Raw genomic sequence first — 20,908 nt, forward strand, 5'->3', positions numbered from 1 at the left:
ATAGGAAATGGAGAAGCCAGAGAACTCATGAGACTCATGGACATGAACTAAGGAGGGAATTGCTAGAGGTAATAGAGGTACTGGGTGAAACTGGGCAAAAGGGAAAAGATGGTACAACTGTAATTAGCATAATCAATAGAGTATACTTAAAAAAAGATCAGTCCAATGAGGAAACATTGTTTTTTCTAACTTTGTAGATGATTAAGTAAGACTAGACTTTTTTTCATGAGCTAGATTACTTCAAAGTTGGTATCAACCCAAATGATCTGATTTCAAAATCAGGTCTACTTCGAAAAAACAAAAAATGTGTACAACCATGAAATCTAATTTATCCAGAATCGGCATCTGTGAAGAAGTAAAAATTCCATCCTGGTCTGTCTTGAATCCTGTTTAATAAAGAATCAAAGTAATTTTGTTGGAGGAGTTTGAATTTTAAATGTAATGCCACCAAGTGGACACTTGAGGGTTAGCAGTGGAGGAGTAATACTCCAGATATTAGGCCCTGACTGCTAAAATCAGTATCTCTTAACATTTTAATTAACAAGTATATTAAGCATGTTGGTGTAAGGAATCGTATTGTGTATCATTTTGTGAGTTAAAGGCTAAGTTTAATTTTTAAAAGATAAGAACTTGATTTTAATGTGGGGTTCTAAGCTTGATTAAATTTTTTTTTTTTTTACTATCTGCTTCATTAGTGGCATTCATCCATTTTTCTGACTGAATATAACACTTTACCTTGAGTTTTGGCTTTCTAAAAATATTCTAGAGTTAATACTAATTTTACAGTAAGAAAGAACTTAGGATGTGCTGTGATTGATTCTAACAGTATTTGGGTGTGTTAACCAAGAGCGCTGACAATGTACCAGCATATCCAGGGTAGGCTGGGGGTGTGGTGGTTATCAGTGATGTGGAATGAAGAGACAAGAAAGGTTTAGCTGACATGGGTTAGGAAGTAGAGCTTTAAAACTGTCATTAAATAACTTAAAAGGCTGACATTGAATATAGGAATTATTAAACCTTTTTTACAAAGATCTCCAGGGTTGGGGGCAGGCATGAGTATAGTAGGTGGCAAATTTTGGCTTTTAAACATGAATTTGATAAAAATGAATGCTGTTAAAAATGAGTGGGTTTGATCTGTAAAGGTACTAAGCCTAAAAACTTAAAAAGTTGATCATTCATGGTTGTTACAGGAATTTGAATAAAGATCCTTTGCATTGTTCCTTTTCTGTGATTCTAGCATACATTAGATTCTTTACTAACAGTGCTATAATAAAAGTTCTTACATGATAGATTCTAAATTGCTACTAGTAACTTGCTAATTTTAACCATGAAAACCTATGTTCCATGGTATTTCTTAACACTGATACTTTTACTTAATGGGAGTATACATTTCTTTTGGGATAGTTTTTAACATAGTATTGATTTATAGGGTTTGGGTTTTAAGTGTTTTTATTGGTTTTGAATAAATTTTAAACTTTTAACTTTGATGTTTCTCTCCATAGATATTTGGAATTCTTACAGCATGGCAGACATTGACAAGTAAGTGGCAAATAGTTGGTTTCTTTTTCAGAGATTTGTACTGTGATGTAGTTAACAGTAGTACTAGTTATGTATTATGAAAAAGTACGGTAATGACTAATATTTAGTACCTCCTATTAGAAAAGTTACATATTGCATATCCAAGACAAAATATAGCATATATAATCACTCATAAATACAGTAAGCCATTTGACAAATTCATAGGAAAGTGCTGAGCACAATAATGAATCAGATACTTGCAGAATCCATTTTTACCCTATATGTATTTCCCAAAGATTTCTACTAACATTATGATGTATCATGTATACCAGATAAAAGGTGTAAAAAGTGTATAAAATGTCTATGTGGAGATTAAAGAAGGTCAGGACACTATATATACAAGCTTTTAAAGATAGACCATTACTATTAGAACCCCTGTGTGCCCCTTTCCATTGCATCTTCCATCTTTCCTCTTCAGAGGTGTAAGCACTGTCTTGGCTTTTGTCTAAGTTATTCATTTTTTGTTAAAGAGTTTCACCACCTACAAATTCTTAACATTTAATTTTGAAAAACTGAATAGCAGTCACAGATGTAAATGTATAAAGAAAAAGGCAACATTACCATTATTAGTCGAAGGCTCCAGGGTAGGAAAATAAAAGGCAAAAAGGAGTATCTGGGTCATAGCGTGACTTCAGTTTTACTCTGGCATTTCAAGGGCTTATTTTGGAGAAGTCATTGGGCAAGGTCACACATCCTGGAAATAGTGTTGGTGAGGTTGGCATCTGGTGTGGCTATAATATGGATGGGTGTCTTGTAGAAATATGATCAGGAAAAATGGGATGAGCTGTATTATTTGTTGCTTGTAATTTTACCGTAGCCTGCCAATGTAGAGGACAGTTTAAAACAATATTTGGGGATGGGGGAGGTATGATATGATTATCCACAGCTTTTATAAGCAGCAGAGCATGGAGGTGGAAGGGCAGGAAACTTTAGCACAAGGTTAACACATTCAAGTACTATGCATACAGGAATCTGGCTGATCCTCCCATGAATGCTGTCTTGAGCATAAAAAGAAAGAAATGGTAGTAGGCATTTTAATGGTAAAAAAGTATCATCACCTTAATCACTTTCCTCTAGCTTGGCTTCTTGGCCTTAGCTAAGAAATTGTGGATCTATTTTATTACCTTCCAGGGGGTTTGTTTTGTTTCTTCTCTCTTGGGTTTGCTCTTTGTTATGTCCTGATTTCCCCTCTCCCCTCTCCCCTCTCCCCCCTCCCCTCCCCTCCCTTTTTTAGAAGAGTACATGGGAAGTAAATTATTTTGAGATGGCATAAATGATAATGACATTTCTACTCTGATGCTTGATTGTGTGTAGAATTCTAATTTGGGAATCATTTTTAAGAATTTTGAAGGCATTGCTCTGTTGTTACCTGGTTTCCAGTGTTGCTGTATTGAAAACTCAAGGTCTTTATTAATTATTCTTGATCATTTGTACATGGCACTTTTTTAAACAAATGTACACATAGATCTCTTGATTTCTGGAAACTACTCTGGTTTTGGGATTCAGAATTTTTTACATTGTTGGGTCTGTGTTTTCGCCTCATGTTAACACATTCAGGGGTAGACCCTTTGAATTTGGCCATTTGATGACTTTTAGTTCTAGGGAATATTCTTGATTGTCTTCTGTTTTCTCTTTCTGGATCTCCTGTTCTGTTGTGTGTTGGGCTGGTTCTTCTAATTACCTTCTGTACTATTTTCCATCTTTGTCTCTTTGTTTTTTCTAAGAATTGTTGAAGAAACTTCATCTTTAACTCTCATACTGAGTTTCCAAATTTCTATTTTTTAGTTCTCAGGCTCTCCTTTGCCATCTATTCCTGATTTTATAGCATCTTGTTCTTCTTTCATTGATTGTAATATGTTTTCTTTGGATGTTTCTTTCCCCTGCATTGTCTTTTTGCTCTTGAATTTTTATTTCTTCTGATTTGGTGTCAATATGAGAGGCCTTCCTCAAAAGGAGGTAATACTTGTGTTTGATTGCTCATTAAGATTGGGGTGGAGTGGGGTCAGGCAGTTAAAGGATGATTTTAAAAAGTTGCCTGGAAAATTTGGGTGTTGGGAAGGGGGATGCTTGTCCATTTGAGATTTTAATGTAAGGTCATGAAGGTGGGCATTGTGAGAATTCTCAGCATCAGTTTTTTTTCTTGGCTGGTCAGATATACCTCAGTGAAGAGTGGGTGTTCTGGGAGCCAATTTGGGAGAAAACAGCTAGGGAGGGGTTCTACTTTCATTACTCCAGTGTGCATATTGTCATACCTTAGGTAATTGTAACTGTGATCCTCCAGTCCAGCGTCTCTGTTTATCCCTTTCCAGAGAAGAAACTGCCATATTCTGTTATAGTGAGGGAGAGGAGCTAAGGATTTAACTGCTTGTCAGGTTTTGCCCTGTCCTCCCTATTTTATCCATATTAAGTGTTCTTTTAAAGATTATGTGTTTGAGTTGGCTCTCAGCTTTCCCCACTACTTAGATTTCAGATCTCAGTGAAGTTGCTGTTCTTTTCTCCTTGTCCTTTGGTGTGTGTCTCTTTAAAAAAGTCCCTTTATCATAATTTTAGTAGGGATTCTGGAAGGACTGAGATCAGATGAGTATGTGCAGTCTGTGATTTTAACCTTTCCATTTTATAAATTTGGAGGGAGGAATAAATTGATTCCCTCTTTCATTATTTAATTTTGGATGCCTGTGAGCCTTCGCAGAGGGAAGGGAAGAGGGGATTCTTGTTTTTTACAGCAGAAGTTAGTGAACTTTTCTCTGATAAGGACCTGATCTTAAACATTGTAGGCATTTTAGGCCATACATTCTTTTGCAACTACTCAACTTCGCTGTATAAGCATGAAAGCAGCCATAGACAGTACATAAATGAACTAACATTACTGTATTCCAATAAAACTTTATTTACAAAAATAAGAGTGGGCTGGATTTGGCCATATGACGTAGTTTGTGGTCCCCTGTTTTAAAGCTTTAAGATGTAAATGTTGAATAAATGGTTGAAGGAAATGGCACTGGAGGAAGAGCTGTTCCATGTTGTCTTTAGTTACCCTTTACTCTAGTGTGCTTAAGTGTATGCTGTCAGAGATATTTCAGAAATGATTATTTTGTTTTTGATAGGGAGGCTGGTTTTTTTCCTTAGTTGATAGGAACGTAAATTTTGCTGGCAGAATACAGTTGACCTTTTCTGTACTTGTCCCCATGTGAAAATTAGATAGTATTTGTCCATATTTGAAAATCTTTCTAATGCTGTTTGTAAGCAAGTAAAGCAACCAAATCTCTAAGCAAAATATTAAAATGTAAAATCACAAAAGGAATTATATAGCGATCTACATATTGACTTAGCTATTCTCATTTCCCTTTTTATTCCTGGTCATAATTTCATGTACAGAAACTAGATTTTTAAGATGAAATGAGAAGAATGTTACCACTTTTATCTTCTCTTTCATTGGTGCCATCCTCCTGGCTATGCTCTAAGCACAAGTAGTCTCAGGCCTTCTTAACTTGTACTATTCTTTTCTGTCACTACTGTGAAGTAACGAAAAAGGAGGAAGGTCCACAAAGATAGTGAGTACAGGCTGATATGGATGCTTCACAGTCATCAGGGATACAGGGCTCTTCTGTTTTTCCAAACTGTCATTCTTAGCTGGTTACTTCCATTATGTGGGTTGCCCCATGGTCCAGTGTGGCTGCTGGGGCTCTAGCCATCACATCCATCCATATTCTAGGGAGGAAGCAAGGTCACAAAGGCCTCCCAACTGTTTACTGTCTTATAAAGAAATCTTCAAAGTTCTATACTACTAGTTCTCTCACTGCTAAAACAGTCACATAGCCATATCTAAACTAAAAAGGTAGTCTGGGAAATGCAGATATTTTAGCTTTGTGACCTACCGTCTTGTAAAATTAGAGTACTGTTACTAAGAAAAATCATTAGATATTGGGATAAAGCACATACTTTCTGATACTACATTCTCTGAATCAAAACCTGTTAAACCACATTTTAAAGCTTGAAGTATAAACTTTGTATTTGACCATATGCTTTTAAATGAAATTTTAAGTATTTGTACTTGCTTACATTCAAAGTTAGAGCGAAAACAGTTATCTTTTGAGTTTTCTATTTCATATTTTTGAAAGTTATTTTAACTTAGAAAATGAATTCAAGTTTTTCTATATATTTTTTTATTTTTGGTAATTTTGTACATTTGAACTTGGTGTGATACTATAATATTGTAGCAAAGAACAGTCTGAACTTGATCAAGATTTGGATGATGTTGAAGAAGTAGAAGAAGAAGAAACTGGTGAAGAAACAAAAATCAAAGGTATTTAAATTTTTTCAGGATCAGTGATTACTGGCACATGTCTTCTAGAGGGTAGTAATAAGTACCATTCTCTTTTTGATCCTTGTCTGCTTTATCCACTGGCCCATACCTCATTTCATTAAGTCCTTGTATATTGTAGGGGGAGGGATGGGGAAAAGATGGGATGAAATTATAGTAATGGAGGTAGGTATGGGTATAGTGATCCCTCAGAAGTCACTGTGTGTACCCTTTACTGCTAGAGTGACATGGCATATCTGTGGTAAACAGTTTAGCTACCATGAGTTTTGCTTCCATTCAGAAATGTTAAGCCCTGGATGGTGTGGCTCAGTGGATTGAGCACCAGCCTGCAAAACAAATGTTAGAGGTGGTGGTGGGAGTTGTTTTCGTGGTGATTCTAAACAAATACCACTAGCTTAGGCTTACTTGAAAATGTTTCATACTCAATACGTAGACAATATAAAGTTGTGTGTGTGTGTGTCTTTTTTAATCCATTCCAATCAAACAACAAAAGAGACGTTAATAGAGGTCAATGGTGGTGGGGAACTACATTGTTTTAGGTTATATCCTGTAGATATGGGCCAAGAATATTAAGGTATCAGATGACTCAACATTTAATTTTTAAGCCAGAATAAGGTTGTTAAAAGACTACTGAACTTACAGTTTTAGATTTTATCTTGCAACATTTTCTTAAAAGATAATGGACTGTCTTTAGTGGCCAATATTGATATTCTAAAGGCATGCTGGTTATCAGAATGGTACATCATCTGATAACCAAATTAATATTAGAAGTAAAAAGAAAGAAAGAAAAAATATTAGAAGTAAATTGAACTTTAAAAGCTTAATCGGGAAAATGCAATTTGGGGGAATGTCTATTGGTGAAGAAAAGATAGCAAAACTTTTTCATAAATCTAGCTTATTTTTGGGTCAAGTATAATTTGCAGATACCATTGATAACCATTTTTTATTTGGCTTTAGTTATAGCCTTTGACTATCAGCTGTTAACTTTCTCTATTGGGACAGACCCAGGCACATTATAGAAACGAACATCAAATAAATATTCAGGTCACTCGTTTCACTTTCTTACCCAGGCTTTGTAACTGTCACTGTTTGCAGTTTTCTGATGTGTTGTCTGCCTTTGAAGGATTATCAAGAGTGGTAGGTAGGCATCTGGATGAAGCTTTGAGCTTCCCAAAATGCACAATGGCTGAAATATAAGATAGTAGGAAGAGAAAGGATACTGTTGATAGTTGTATAAATGGTCTTGAAAAATGGCATGGATTAGAGATCATTAGGAATCTGAAGTTTTCCTACACATTGCGTTTTCCTAGAATGAATTTTCTTTAGCTTGCCGCTTGTCTCTACTCATACCAGCAATTACTGGCTAGTCAGGGAAACCCCATGATTGGATTGTCCTATTAAAATAGCATAATACATTTTCATAAAATCCTTCTTTGATGCCCTTTTTTTTTTTTAAGCGCGTCAGCTGACTGTTCAGATGATGCAAAATCCTCAGATTCTTGCAGCCCTCCAAGAAAGACTTGATGGTCTGGTAGAAACACCAACAGGATACATTGAAAGGTACAAGTTCTTTTTCATAGTCCTTCTCTTTCTGTAATCAGCATTGCAGGTGTATCTATTTTTAAGACCATCTGAGACTTAATGAATGTATATAATAGTGGAAAGCTAATGTTTGTTAATGCCTAGTATAGGATTATTTGGAGTTCAAGCTTTTGCTTAAGTACCACCAATTTAGGTTTGGTCTTTTAAAGTTTATTCTCATCTCCACAGGAACTATACTGATCTTACTCATTTCTGAGATTTGTTTAGAGGTTGGTTAGAAATGCACAGAATTAGAAGAAATAACAGATTTTTTATTTTGTTTGTCATATGAATCATTAATAGCCCAGATATCCTGTTGTGCTTACAATCTTTTTACATGGCTTTATGATTTTAAGATCCATCTGTGTTGCTCTCTATATGCACTTTATTATCTTCTAGCCTCTGAATGTTGCCTATATCTCATGATGTTTGTCTATCATGTTTTATTATGTTTTTTCTTTGATGGATACCTAGATTGCCTCCAAGCTCAATTAGCACAAAGTTTACTGTAATGGTTGTTTTTGTACAGGTTCTCAAGGAACTTTGAAAGAATTTCCTTGTACTTACCAGTGGGATTGCTAGTTACAGAGTTTGCAAGCCTCAAGTTCTTCCCACTTGCTTTTTAGAATGACTGTTTCCAGTGCACTAAGATTCCTTTATATTTACATCCTTTCCAACATTTGGCATTCTTCAGCTTTATAATTTTTTAAATTTTATTTTTACCAGTGGAAGAGGTGCAGCCTTATTATTATTTTTTTTTTCTGACTTCTCATGAATTTCTGTTCATGATTGTGAGGCTTTTTGGTTGCCCATTTGTAACCTTTGCCCTTTTTTGTACTGGGGTTTACTGTCTTTTTCTTGTTTTGCAGGAGTTCTTAGGTATGTATTCTAGGTATTCATTCCTTTTCAGTTTTAGAAAGTCTTTGTAAATCCATTGTGTCATTTTTATTTACATATAGCATCCTTCATTAAACAGAAGTTATTACTTTTTATATTTGTTAAATTTTTTAACTTAATGGTTTGTTCTTTTGAAGTTAAGTCCTTCCTGGTTCCTTCTCTATTAGCTACTGACTAGTTTTACTTTTTACCTTTAGATCTTTAATGTCTTTAGAGTGTATCTTTGTATTAGGCGTGAATGGGCATCCATTTTTTCTTTTTCTTTCTTTCTTAGTGAGCTAACTTTTGTAACACTGTAAACAGTTCATTTTCCCCCATTTGTGGTATCACCTTTATAGTATATCACCTTCTTTATAAACACCTATGTCTTTGAGCCTGTGTCATTGATTTTTTTTGTCATCTCTTTTGTCATTGTCACACTTAATTACTATACCTTTATAGTCTGTTTTAGTATCTGTCAGGGTGAGTTGCTTTCTTCCACCACTCCTCACCTCACACATACCCCCGTCTGCCAGGACTGACCCAACAACCATTTATAGACCCTTAAGGTATATATGGTTAACAGTTTATCAGGGTTCTTTCAAAAACACACTGAAGTTTTGATAGCGATTTCATTGAATAAACATAGATTAACATGGTAGAGAAAGTTGGTTTTGTATCTAGAAATTTTGCTACACTTAATATAGTAATTTGTTCTGTGTTTTCTCCCATGTGCAAAAGATCTTATCTGCAAATAATGGCAATTTAGCTCCAACCTTCCATGTTATACTATACTGCATATTTATTTTTCTTTCTTTATAACACTGCCAGAATTTACAGTATTATGGTAAGGATTAGTGTTAAATGAGCATCTTTGTCTTATTTCTAATCTTAACCAGAAGTGAATATAAAATCCCCATTAAGTATTGTGTTTCTGATTTTTTTATGACCTTTTTTATGTATCACTTTAGATTGTCTTTTGATTGTTAAGTGCATATTAAATATATATATTTGTAAATACATATTTTGGATATCAAACTAACCTTGCATTCCTGAAATAAGCTTAATCATTATGTGTTGTTTCATCACTGAGTTGGGTAGTTAATATTTTATTCAGAGTCCTTATTCATTAATGAAATGAATATAGGAACTTAGATATGTGCATTTATGTATATATGTACAATACAGCTTTCAGGGGTGGTAATTGTATCCCCTGGTTTTAGACTCAAGATTTCGATTGCCTAATGAAATGAACAGGGCTGCTTTTACTTTTTTTTCCTGTTTTCTGGAATCACTTGTACAAGATAGGAATTAACTATTTCTTGAACAGTTGGTAGAACTCTTTTAAAAATGGACTTGGACCTTTGGGATTTGGGAAATAGAGGTCCTGGGGTATATTTCCCCTTCCTCCCTTACTTTCTCCCTCCGTTCCTCCCTCCCTCCTATCCTCCTTTCCTTCCTTCTCTCTAATTGACCTCTTCAAGTTCTCTTGTGCCTGTTTCAAAATGTAAGCATTTCTAAAAATATACGCATTTTACTAGTTTCAAAATTGATTAGTGTATATAATTCATGATATTTTTAGAGATCTGATCTTTTTCTTTTGTATTCTGTATTTTGCATCTTCATTAGTTTTGCCAGTTGCTTCAATCTTACTGTTCTTTTAGAACCAGCTTTTGATTTTTCATTTCTGTATTTTTGTTGTTCTTAATTGCTGCTCTTTCTCTGGCTTTAATGTTATTTCCTTCTTTCCAGTTTTCTAGTTCCTCTTTGTAATTTTTTTAGTTAAATGCTTAGTAATTTGATTTTTTTTTAAAACGGTTACTTTGTATCATTGTGGCCTTAATATTCTGTTTTTATGGATGCTAAGTATGGAGATGTATATGCTGAAATTAATAGCCCGAGCTTAGTCATTGTGGTGTTCATGTTCTCCTTATCATTACTTTCTGCTTGATCTAACAGTCTGGGAAGGATAAGTTAGAAAGCTTTGTATAATTTATCTGTTTCTCCCTGTAAATCTATCAGTTGTGTGTTGTGTTGTAAATTCTGTCCTTTCTGATACTAAGATAGCTTTCTTCTGGGTTTTGTTTACCTGGTATGTCTTTTTCCATTCAATTTCTATCTCATTCTAATGTGTATGTTTGCTTCTTTATTAGTAATTTCAACTCTACATTTCTTAAAATTGGTAATGCTTTTTGGGTTCAATTGCTACTGTCTTTTCCTTATTTTTAAGTTTATTGTATTTGTTTTTTCTTCTTTTCTGCGTTCATTGAATAGAGTTGTCTTTTGCTGGTTCAAAGTTAGTGCATTCTTTTTTTCTTGTTACTATGGTAAAGGCTCTAACCTTAATACCTAAGTTAATTTTTTAAATTGACCAATATCTATATTGTATATAAATTTACCAACTGATTTTTAAAAATTTTACCAATATCTGTATTCTTTATATATAACTTCTAGTACTGTATTTCAGTTCCTTCAAGGGAACAGTAAAATTTATTAAGGGGTTTGACTACTCATACCTTATCTGCAGCCTCTCTTGGATTTTTTAACTTAATTCAAAAATTATTTTTAATGATTACAATTAGTATTTGGCATACTTTTATTTTGCCTTCATATCTGAATAATAATTTGGCTATAAAATTGTAAGTTTAAAGTTCTTAATTCACTTTATTACTTCTGACATATATACAGTGTTTTCTTTAGAAACCTGATGTCAGTCTGATTTCTTCTGTAGGTTACTTGCTTTCTTCATTGTGAACTCTTAAAATTTTATTTTGTCTTTTGATACCTGTCTGGGAGTAGAATAAGTATTTTAATATTGCTTTAACTCTGAGATTCTCATTTCTTTAGATATTCATCTCCTTTTTTTCAACTATTGTTTAGTTTGTCATTCATATCTCACAGCTTTTCTGTCTCCTATCGGGAGACCTTTTAAACCTCATGGACTTTTTCTTCAGTTGAACTTGTCTTGTTTATCCTATTTGTTGGTTATTTTAGTTACTGTATCTTCCATAATATTCCTACCTTGTTTTAGATTTCTCAGTCTTGTCTCATATTGTTAGTATATTCCCTCATCACTAAGTATATTTTTTCTCTCAATTCTTACTAATGATGCTGCTTCAGATTTCATTCTTTTAGAAATTGTATTCAGGTGTCTAGCTTAGGGGATACTGGACTATAAGTGTTATTCTAGTAATGAATATTGAGGGAGGAATGAAGTTCAGACTCTGGTTTGTGTCAATCCTGTGGAGTTTAAGGGGATGGGATGAGCTGAAGGAGAGTTCCAATTATCTCAGATTCAAAGTTTGCTGACAATTTTGGGCAAATTATTTGGCTGCTTTGGGAGGAGGCAGTCTCCTGGTTGTAATCCATTGTACCCAGATTTCAGGGGGTGAAGGAGGCAGTGCTTGTGGGTTCTGAGCCAGAGTCCGGGTAGTCAATTAGCCCACTAATAGAACAACATTAAGCTTTTTTTTTTTTAATTGGTAGAAATAAAATGTTGATATCTTGAGGTATTTGTTTTTTACTTTTGGTTATTTTAACTAAATTTGTGGTTAGGTAAGATAATTACTTGATACACAACAATCGGTTTATGGCAGGGAATTCTAACCTGGATTGTGGATCTGTTACACAGACTCTCTGGAGTTAGGTAAATTTTGAGTGTGAGCATATTTTGACAGGTGGAGTGGTTCATAAGTGTAAGTAATTCTTTGAGGGGCTCACAGACTAGGTGTGTATAACATTTTAAAAATCTATGTGCCACAATAAATTATATAATAAATGAATTGTATCTCAATAAAGCTGTTAGTTAAAAAACCCAAGTCTCTTCTTCATAAAATATTCCATTCTTATTTAATGTAATTTCAAATTCCAAATTAAATAGAGGCTAAAATAGAAAATAGTGGTGTAGGGTACTGTCCTTTTTCACAGTATATACATACTCCCTTCCTTTCCCCCAATACTAATGGGTACAGGTGAGATACTCTCTTCTTTTTTTTTTTAAAGAAAATTTAGGTTATCATTGTTGTTCTTAGAGTTAGTGTTGTCATTCCATGACATTTTAACTTTATAAGGTAGACTGTATTTTATAGCTGAGATGCCCTTACTGAAAACAAAACTGAACGATGAGTATGATGAAAGATCTGGGTTGATAATATGATTTACATTTTTCTATCTGGTTAAAATTTTACTTTTCAACTTTTACAGTCCAGAGGCCCATGTACTTATATATCTCCTAAAGTTGTTACTTTAAATTAGTATATCTTTGCTTCATATAGGAAACCTATCATTCACTTGTATGCTTCAGTTTCAATAAAAGAAGTGTGACTTGTGTCTTACTGTAATGCTGTGTAACTTTGTGCTTTCTAACCTTTCAGCTTGCCTAAGGTAGTTAAAAGACGAGTGAATGCTCTCAAAAATCTTCAAGTTAAATGTGCACAGATAGAAGCCAAGTTCTATGAGGAAGTTCATGATCTTGAAAGAAAGTATGCTGTTCTCTATCAGCCTTTATTTGATAAGGTAATGCTTTTTACTGTTTCATTTTATTTATTTATGTAAAAATCAAGAAGGTAATAAAACTCTGGAAACAAAGTAGACCTCTCAGTAAGATAGTTATTACATGTATGAATTGGGGAAAACTATCAATAATAACATTTAAGTTGTGATATACATTAATTAGATCTATGAGTTATATATATATTATATATATATATAATATGTATATATATTAAGATTTTTTTATTTTTAGAGGGGGAGGGAGGGAGAAAGAGAGGAAGAGAAATGTCAATGTGTGGTTGCCCCTTGAGCGCCCCCTACTGGAGACTTAGCCTGCAACCCAGGCGTGTGCCCTGACTGGGAATGGAACTCATAACCCTTTGGTTCGCAGTATGGCGCTCAATAATCCACTGAGCCACACCAGCCAGGGCTCTATGGATTCTTAATGAGAAACAGTTTTTTGCTTGGATGTCAGTGTTTTTATGTAAACCATTTTTTAAATCATTTTAGCGATTTGAGATCATTAATGCAATTTATGAACCTACGGAAGAAGAATGTGAATGGAAACCAGATGAGGAAGATGAAATTTCGGTTGGTGCCAACTTTTAATTTAGTATGTTTTATACCTTGGAAATAAAAACTTTTCCTTTGAACTTGATGACATGCAGAGGATTGTTTGCTTTTTCAAGTGAAGAAATGGAGGCCTCTGAGTGACTTGCCTACAACTAATAATGGCAGAACACAAATCAGTGCTGTTAACATGACTCTCTTTCTCCAAAATTGCTATTTTAATGTTGGTTGGTTAACAGAATACAATATTTTGATTAAAAAACATTGATGAATGATTTTAAAACAGGAATTTAAAAAATTGGACAAGTTTTATATTTGTTTTGGTTTTCCTGTTTACTATGCTTAAAAGTCATTATTTTATAAAAGTAGATTTGGTATGGGTAACAGCAGTGGTTACGTAATTAGACTAGAACTATTAGGACTGAAAGTTGTAATTACTAATTGAGGGTTTGTTGGTTTCTATACTTATACCATTGCATTTAAATTAAGGGAATATATAATCTAAGGGTCTAATCTAAGTATTCAGTAACACATGCTGTTATTTATCAAGGAGGAATTGAAAGAAAAGGCCAAGATTGAAGATGAGAAAAAGGATGAAGAAAAACAAGACCCCAAGGGAATCCCCGAATTTTGGTTGACTGTTTTTAAGAATGTTGACTTGCTCAGTGATATGGTTCAGGTAATGTTATTCTTAAAAATGGCAGTTTACCTTAGAGAGTAAACCTTTGAAATATAAATGTCTGATGACTAGTCTCATCATTATTAATATTGTAGAATGATTGCCTTTTAAAGGAGCTGTTACGTATAGAGGCAGTATTGCAGCTTTGCTTAATATAACCAAATAAACTATTCACTTTCAAAAATTTGATAATGAAATGGTCCATTTGATAATTGCTCATTACTGTCTGTTCCTTTCTCATGGCTTTGTGCCTTATGTCTTAGATGCTTAGTGTGGTGGTAGGATGTGAAAGACTTAACAGTTTCAATTGTCTTATCCAGAAGATACTTCAGTCTGAAATTACTATTCCAAGGAACATTTGCATTTTAAAAGAATACTGTACATATCTTGAACTCGTTTATAATTGTCACTTTTTTGGGAAACATTGCCCCTCCTAATCAGAAACATTTTTTGAGCCACTACCATTTGTATTGTAGTCTTATTGCCTGATACAGTGATTGTTGGAAGTTAATGTCAAGAAACAAATCTCAAAACAATGACTGCTTATTGAATCTCTACGTTAGCCAAGTAGGAAAACATCAAGCAGATTGAAAGAAACAAAGAGCAGTAGTTATAAAAGCAAACATGCCTATGTTAGATTTGGCTTTTATATTCTTCATCCCAGTTAGTGTGGATAATGATGTTGTCCTTGCTACGTAAAACTTCATTCTAAAATGTTTCTTGTCCAGTAACAGAACACTAATTCTAAAATGCCACATTACTCATTTATTTATATATATATATATTTTTAATTTGAAGGAACATGATGAGCCTATTCTGAAGCACTTGAAAGATATTAAAGTGAAGTTCTCAGATGCTGGCCAGCCTATGGTAAAAACTTTGAAATACTTTTAATTTTGTAACGTTAAGTGTTTACAGATAAATAAATGGAAAGTTTTTAAAAAGATGTGACATTTGAGGGGGTGAGAAGAAATTAAAAATGATACTTGGTATACTTAATTGTTGGTAATGTGATATATAACATTTATTCTTTCTCCTACCTTTTAACTATTTTAAAAATATAGTCTATTCTTGATCCTGGATTAAAAATGGACTAAAAAATAGTATCAAAGATACATGAATAAGAAAATACTTTTTCTACATTAAAAGGCATATGTCTGGGAATTATATAAAACAAGATGTTAGAAGGCCCCTATTTCTCCATTATGAGAAATCAACCAACAGCTTGTCCCAAAAACCATCAATGGTATTATGTAAAGTATGGGCAAAGCTACTATAGGCTATAGATTCTTATATTGGCATGTAGTAAGGTTGGGCTTTTTCTTTGTCAAGCTCAGGATCTAGTCTAAGATTTACAAGTCATCTTCATGGGGATGGAGGGAGGAAGGGGGACTTGGTCAGTTTAAGCTTTATTTACTAAAGCATTGAAAATGGTGGTGTGGGAATTTAATTTGTTTTCATACTTTTTTTTTTAAGAGCTTTGTTTTAGAATTTCACTTTGAACCCAATGAGTATTTCACAAATGAAGTGTTGACAAAGACATATAGGATGAGGTCGGAACCAGATGATTCTGATCCCTTTTCTTTTGATGGACCAGAAATTATGGGTTGTACAGGGTGAGTTTTAATTTTACTATATTAATAGAACGCTACATGTTTTTGTTTTACTTGTGATTTGTGACATTGGTATTTTTCTAGTGTGTGTGCTTGATATATACATACATAGTTTATTTCTAAACAAATGTTTGAATAAAATGTTTTCTGAGAACTTAGCCATTTTCCTAGAATTTTTCTTGGCTGTGGGCTATTACAGATATTTCTCCAAAGGAAATGCACACTTTAATTTATTATATTGTAAATTTGTGGTAATTATGAATACATTTATTGAAAAAAATGTTTAGAAATAAATTTTTCTCCTTATATTGCTACAGAAAACATTTGGACCAGTTTTCCCTTCTAAGATTTGAAGTTAATATATTATTTATTTAGAAAAATCTTAGTTCTCCATGCAATTAAAAGTAATGTGTTAATTGTGACAGATTTTTTTTCCCTTCCTTTGTTTTGGAAGGTGCCAGATAGATTGGAAAAAAGGGAAGAATGTCACTTTGAAAACCATTAAAAAGAAGCAGAAACACAAGGGACGTGGGACAGTTCGTACTGTGACCAAAACAGTTTCCAATGATTCTTTCTTTAATTTTTTTGCTCCTCCTGAAGGTAAATATTGTTTTAGCTGGGGTATTTTTAGTTGTTTTGTAGTAAGTTTTGTTTAATTTTTTACTCATTTGAATTTCTCTTCTCAATTTTGCAGTTCCTGAGAGTGGTGACCTGGTAAGCTGAATTGTCATTTATTTAGTTATGGAATTGTTTCCTGTATGTGAAAATAAGATTGGTTTTGAAAAGTGTGTAGTGGAGTAGTTGATACTAGCATTTTGTCCTGAGCCTTGCAGTACATAGAGAAGGCCTTTATGGATCTGAAAGATTACACTCAGAATACTCCTGGTGCTTTCACTGAGAAATGCTGAAAAGCTAAGTTTTTTGTTGTTTTTCTTTTTTCTTTTGAGACTTGACAGATATTGCTGTGAGGGATTCAGGTTTTCAAGACTATATAGTTTTCCTCCTTATTAAAACTAGAACATACTTACGAAAACTTGAGATTCCTTCTATTATTCCACTTGGTGTTTTCAGTAACTAATACTTTAAAAGGAAAATTTTAGTCATATAACCAAGTTGCTTATTTATATTTTACTTTCAAACCATAAAAAATAAGCAATAACCAGCTCTAATTTTTATTTCCCAAAATTTCTCTGAGTATGTACACTTAATTTCAACTTAGTTTCTTTTTATTAGAAACCTTTAAATGACTATTTGATCATACCACGTGTAAGCTAGTTTAAAAATGATAGGAAGTTAAAAGTGAAATTGAGTTTCTTCATGATTTAAATCCCAGAGTTTTAAAACAAAGTTATTAAATTTTGTGCTTTTCTTTTTAAAATAGGATGATGATGCTGAAGCTATCCTTGCTGCAGACTTTGAAATTGGTCACTTTTTACGTGAGCGTATAATCCCAAGATCAGTGTTGTATTTTACTGGAGAAGCTATTGAAGATGATGATGATGATGTGAGTGAATCTGAATCCTGCAATAAAATTGGTGAGGGTATGATAGTCAGAATTGGCGAGGGGTTTAATGAATAGATGTAATTTTTAGAAAGCAAGACAGAATAATGCAATTAGGATAATTACTGATTTCCTGTAGATAACTTTCCTGAATTGTTTTAAGTAGGCCATCTTTGGGTCCATTTGTTGTAGGTTTTATTTTTCTGCTAATTGGAAGACTGGCTGAATTAGTGAAAATTATGTTTGCTTAGTATTGTAGATCTATTATGCTGTTGTTTTTAACCAAATAAAAGATACCAAGGACTTTTTAAAGTACTTGAGATAACCATATTAGGAAGCATAGAATTTTTATCCCAAGGAATATTACCTAATGATTAAGGTAAAATTAGGCTACCCTCAAAGGCTTGGGAGTCTTTATTGCTAAATGGCAATATTCAGAAGGACTTTGTATGCATTGTGTTTCACACATAAGTAGAGAAAAGTAATATTTACACCAATAGCTGCCCGAATCATATTTTATCCACAAGTGGTACTTTGCTCTGATTTTCTTCAAATGATAGATTTATATGGCACTGGGCTGAGTGATTCCTATAGCTATTGTTCTTTTAATTTATAGTCAGTCACTTCAGGGAAAGTATTTTTCCTCCTTTTAATTATTAATGGATACAATGATGAATGTAAATAATGCTGTTCTCCAAAGTTTGTTAGCTTCATTAAACTTGATCCTTTTTTCCTTTTTTAGTATGATGAAGAAGGTGAAGAAGCGGATGAGGTAATGTTTACCAAATGAGCAGATAATTCTTTCAAACACACTGAGAAGGAAATTGAGTGACTTATGTATTCCTTTGCTATAATCATTATTCTGTGATGTGTGGGATAAAATCATTTTTTGGAAAAATTACAATTTTAGAATCTACAGCCAAACAATGTATGTATAAGGTTTCAATAAATAAATTGCAAAACTCAGAATATTTTTTTTATTTCAAATAATTCTGTTCTGCTGCAGGGTTATCAGCTCTTTGAAGAAGTCAAAAGCTGCAGTAAACTTTTTCAACGTTGGCTGCAGTAAATCTTTTCAATAAAAGCTGTCTGGATGTCTCAAGTTGTGTTGGGAAATTTTTCATATTAGAAGCTTTCAAATTAAATTGCATTGCACCAAACTTTGTAATCATGAAATTCTTTTGACCTATAGCATAACTTGTGTTAAATTCTCCCTACGTTATGAGCCGTTTCTTGCTACTGTGTACCTACTTCATGGATGCATTTTGAACTTTAATATAGGAAGGGGAAGAAGAAGATGAGGAAAATGATCCAGACTATGACTCAAAGGTGAGCAAAATTAGTGCTGTTTTCTATTAAATTTAAATCAGGTTAAATAAGAGTTAGTGTATCTGAATACATCAAGTTTGATTTTGTACATTAAAGTCTAGCCCATTGAGAGAGAGAGAGAGAGTGTGTGTGTGTAATACCACTGGCATTTCAACAGTGTACATACTTTCTATGCTTCTCTCTAAGAAACTTTTATTTTTGGTTCTGACTATATTTTCCAGTTTCAGGCTAACTGAAGTCCTAGGATTCTATTTTAATGGCATGTTACCACGTACATTTTTTAAAATAGTGTTTTAGAAGTATTTTAAATTATAGCTATGGTTTTAGGTTGTTTCCTTCCAAAGGAAAGCTTATAAACAAAGGTCAGCTTTAAAAGCATCTGCATGCAGGAGTGCTTGGTTAGATTCTTTCAACCACCTCTCTTTTCCATCTCTGAATCCCAGTTTTATTCCTGGAACTTGTCATATCAGGATTAGTAAAGACCTTTCTTTACCTCCCCACAAAATACATCATACATTTTACCAGGATTCATTTGTAACTCTGGTTTCTCTTTAATACATTCATTCATTTGCTAAATGCTATAAAATATCCAGAAAATCACTTTAACCTAGCGAACAGGTAAGAGGGGATAGTTAAAAACAAATTTAATATTTTAACAAGTATGAATTACTCCTAACAGTTCAATTGTGAATGGAATGAGTATTTTTTTTTAATAACTGATCTATAAGAAAGCAAAAATATTGGGTACTATGACTAACCTCAATTGCCTAGTTATTTAATTTAATGAGATTATGGCTCAGTGTGTCTCAATTTATAGAGTTCATTCTACAGTTTAAATTTTGGGTTTATTTTGGCACTTTTGTTATCTGCTAATGTTTAAATAAATTAATTTGCCATCGTTGCTATAACCTGTCATTAATTTGGCAAAAGTTTTGACAGAGCAGTGAGATAATGTGATAATTAAGGTAGTTAATTGCTAATGAAAACTTAACTGAAGCAGGTAGAAAAAGATAGATTGACTTTTTGTTTTCCTTTAACAGAAGGATCAAAACCCAGCAGAGTGCAAGCAGCAGTGAAGCAGGATGTGTGTGGCCTTGAGGATAACCTGCACTGTAATAGCCTAAACACAACTATTATTTACTTACAGCCTTATGTTTTTGTATTTTCTTGGTAGACTCAGTATTTTTTTTTTTAAAGGAAAGGAATTGGTATTTTAAAAACAATTTTGTTCTACCTAGCATTTTAACTTTAGTTTTTCTGCCAGATATATTGAATGCAGAAATTCTCTCACACATTGTCATTCATCTACATAGTTTGGTTCTTCTGAGGTATTTTTTATCATGTAATTATTAGATTACAGCTACAAAAATAAAACAACTATTAAATGAAACAGATTTTTTGTTTTGCTATTTTTTTTCCTTGAAGAACCAAAGTATTTTTTCAGGTGGTAGTTCCATGGGTTTAAGTTTGCTTGTACTAGCTTTGCCCTTCATTACTTTGTTATAGAAATGCAGTGCCTATACTAAAACAATTTATCATTAATGAAAAAAAAACTTGTCAAGATAAGGCTATGGTTAAGAATTTCCAGTAAGAACACACATGTTAACCTAGGGGATTAATGGGTTTTTATATTTTAGGTGACATAGTTCACTGGAAAGAACCCTAACTCAGTAGTGTGATTATTGGTTACCATAGGGAGGTGAATAAAACCTAGTATTTTCAGAAGTTAAGCTTTATTATTTTAACTGTACTCTTAAACTTAACCTCATTAACTAAGCATCTTTTCTTTGTGGTAGGGTCTACCTTCTGCTTCCCTGGAAAGGATGAATTTTCATCATTTGACAAGTTCATTTCAAGTTTTATGTTGTTTGTTTGCTTGCTTGTTTTTGGTTTTGCAGCCTAAAATAAAAATGTCAAATATAATTTTAGTTCTCACAGATAATGTCTTAATTGTGTACTAATTCAGGCAGAAATAGAGCCCTAGCTTGACTTAAACATTATACTCAGTTTACCATCATACTGAAGAAAAGGGTGCCAACTTTGGAAGAGGTGTACTACATCTAGTAAGAAAGTGTAAAAAACAAAGACAAGTGATTTTTTTTTCTTTTTTTTTTTTTTTTTAAGAAAATTTAAGTTTTATTTCTTTTGGTTGAAACACAAGAGGGGCCCCGAGCCTCTATGGTTAATTCCAGTTCTTATTGTTTAAAGTATGAGCATGTTATTTACCCATGCTTTTGCTTACTATGTATTAAAATGGGTAGTACTGTTTACTTAACTACCTCATGTGTTAGGCATATTAAATTAAATTATATGAAATGTTTCTCAATCTTATTAAAAGCTTAAAATTTTGGACCTGTTTGCACCACAAGTAT

The 20,908-nt window shown here is 33.2% G+C and overlaps 1 protein-coding gene across 7 annotated transcripts in view; it reads left to right on the forward strand.

The window, feature by feature from the left end:
- NAP1L1 (nucleosome assembly protein 1 like 1) overlaps positions 1-20,459 on the forward strand; it is a 29,380-nt gene extending 8,921 nt beyond the window's left edge. For 2 of the 7 annotated variants that reach the window (XM_045829516.1, XM_045829518.1), the window contains exons 2-15: positions 1,503-1,539; positions 5,793-5,878; positions 7,354-7,456; positions 12,727-12,868; positions 13,355-13,435; positions 13,965-14,093; positions 14,892-14,963; positions 15,570-15,709; positions 16,161-16,306; positions 16,401-16,420; positions 17,088-17,210; positions 17,950-17,979; positions 18,489-18,536; positions 19,577-19,926. In XM_045829516.1, the coding sequence (XP_045685472.1) occupies positions 1,523-1,539; positions 5,793-5,878; positions 7,354-7,456; positions 12,727-12,868; positions 13,355-13,435; positions 13,965-14,093; positions 14,892-14,963; positions 15,570-15,709; positions 16,161-16,306; positions 16,401-16,420; positions 17,088-17,210; positions 17,950-17,979; positions 18,489-18,536; positions 19,577-19,612 (1,173 nt within the window). In that variant the 5' untranslated portion in view covers positions 1,503-1,522 and the 3' untranslated portion in view covers positions 19,613-19,926. Of the gene's footprint in view, positions 1-1,502; positions 1,540-5,792; positions 5,879-7,353; positions 7,457-12,726; positions 12,869-13,354; positions 13,436-13,964; positions 14,094-14,891; positions 14,964-15,569; positions 15,710-16,160; positions 16,307-16,400; positions 16,421-17,087; positions 17,211-17,949; positions 17,980-18,213; positions 18,368-18,488; positions 18,537-19,576; positions 19,927-20,332 lie in introns of those variants that run through there. The other 5 variants (XM_045829522.1, XM_045829523.1, XM_045829517.1 and 2 more) reach the window with 4 other exon arrangements.
- Positions 20,460-20,908: the final 449 nt, after the last annotated feature.

Source organism: Phyllostomus hastatus, unplaced genomic scaffold (genome assembly GCF_019186645.2).
Source record: "Phyllostomus hastatus isolate PE091 unplaced genomic scaffold, TTU_PhHast_1.1 phas_scaffold_93, whole genome shotgun sequence".
In the NCBI taxonomy this organism is placed as follows: Eukaryota; Metazoa; Chordata; class Mammalia; order Chiroptera; family Phyllostomidae; genus Phyllostomus; species Phyllostomus hastatus.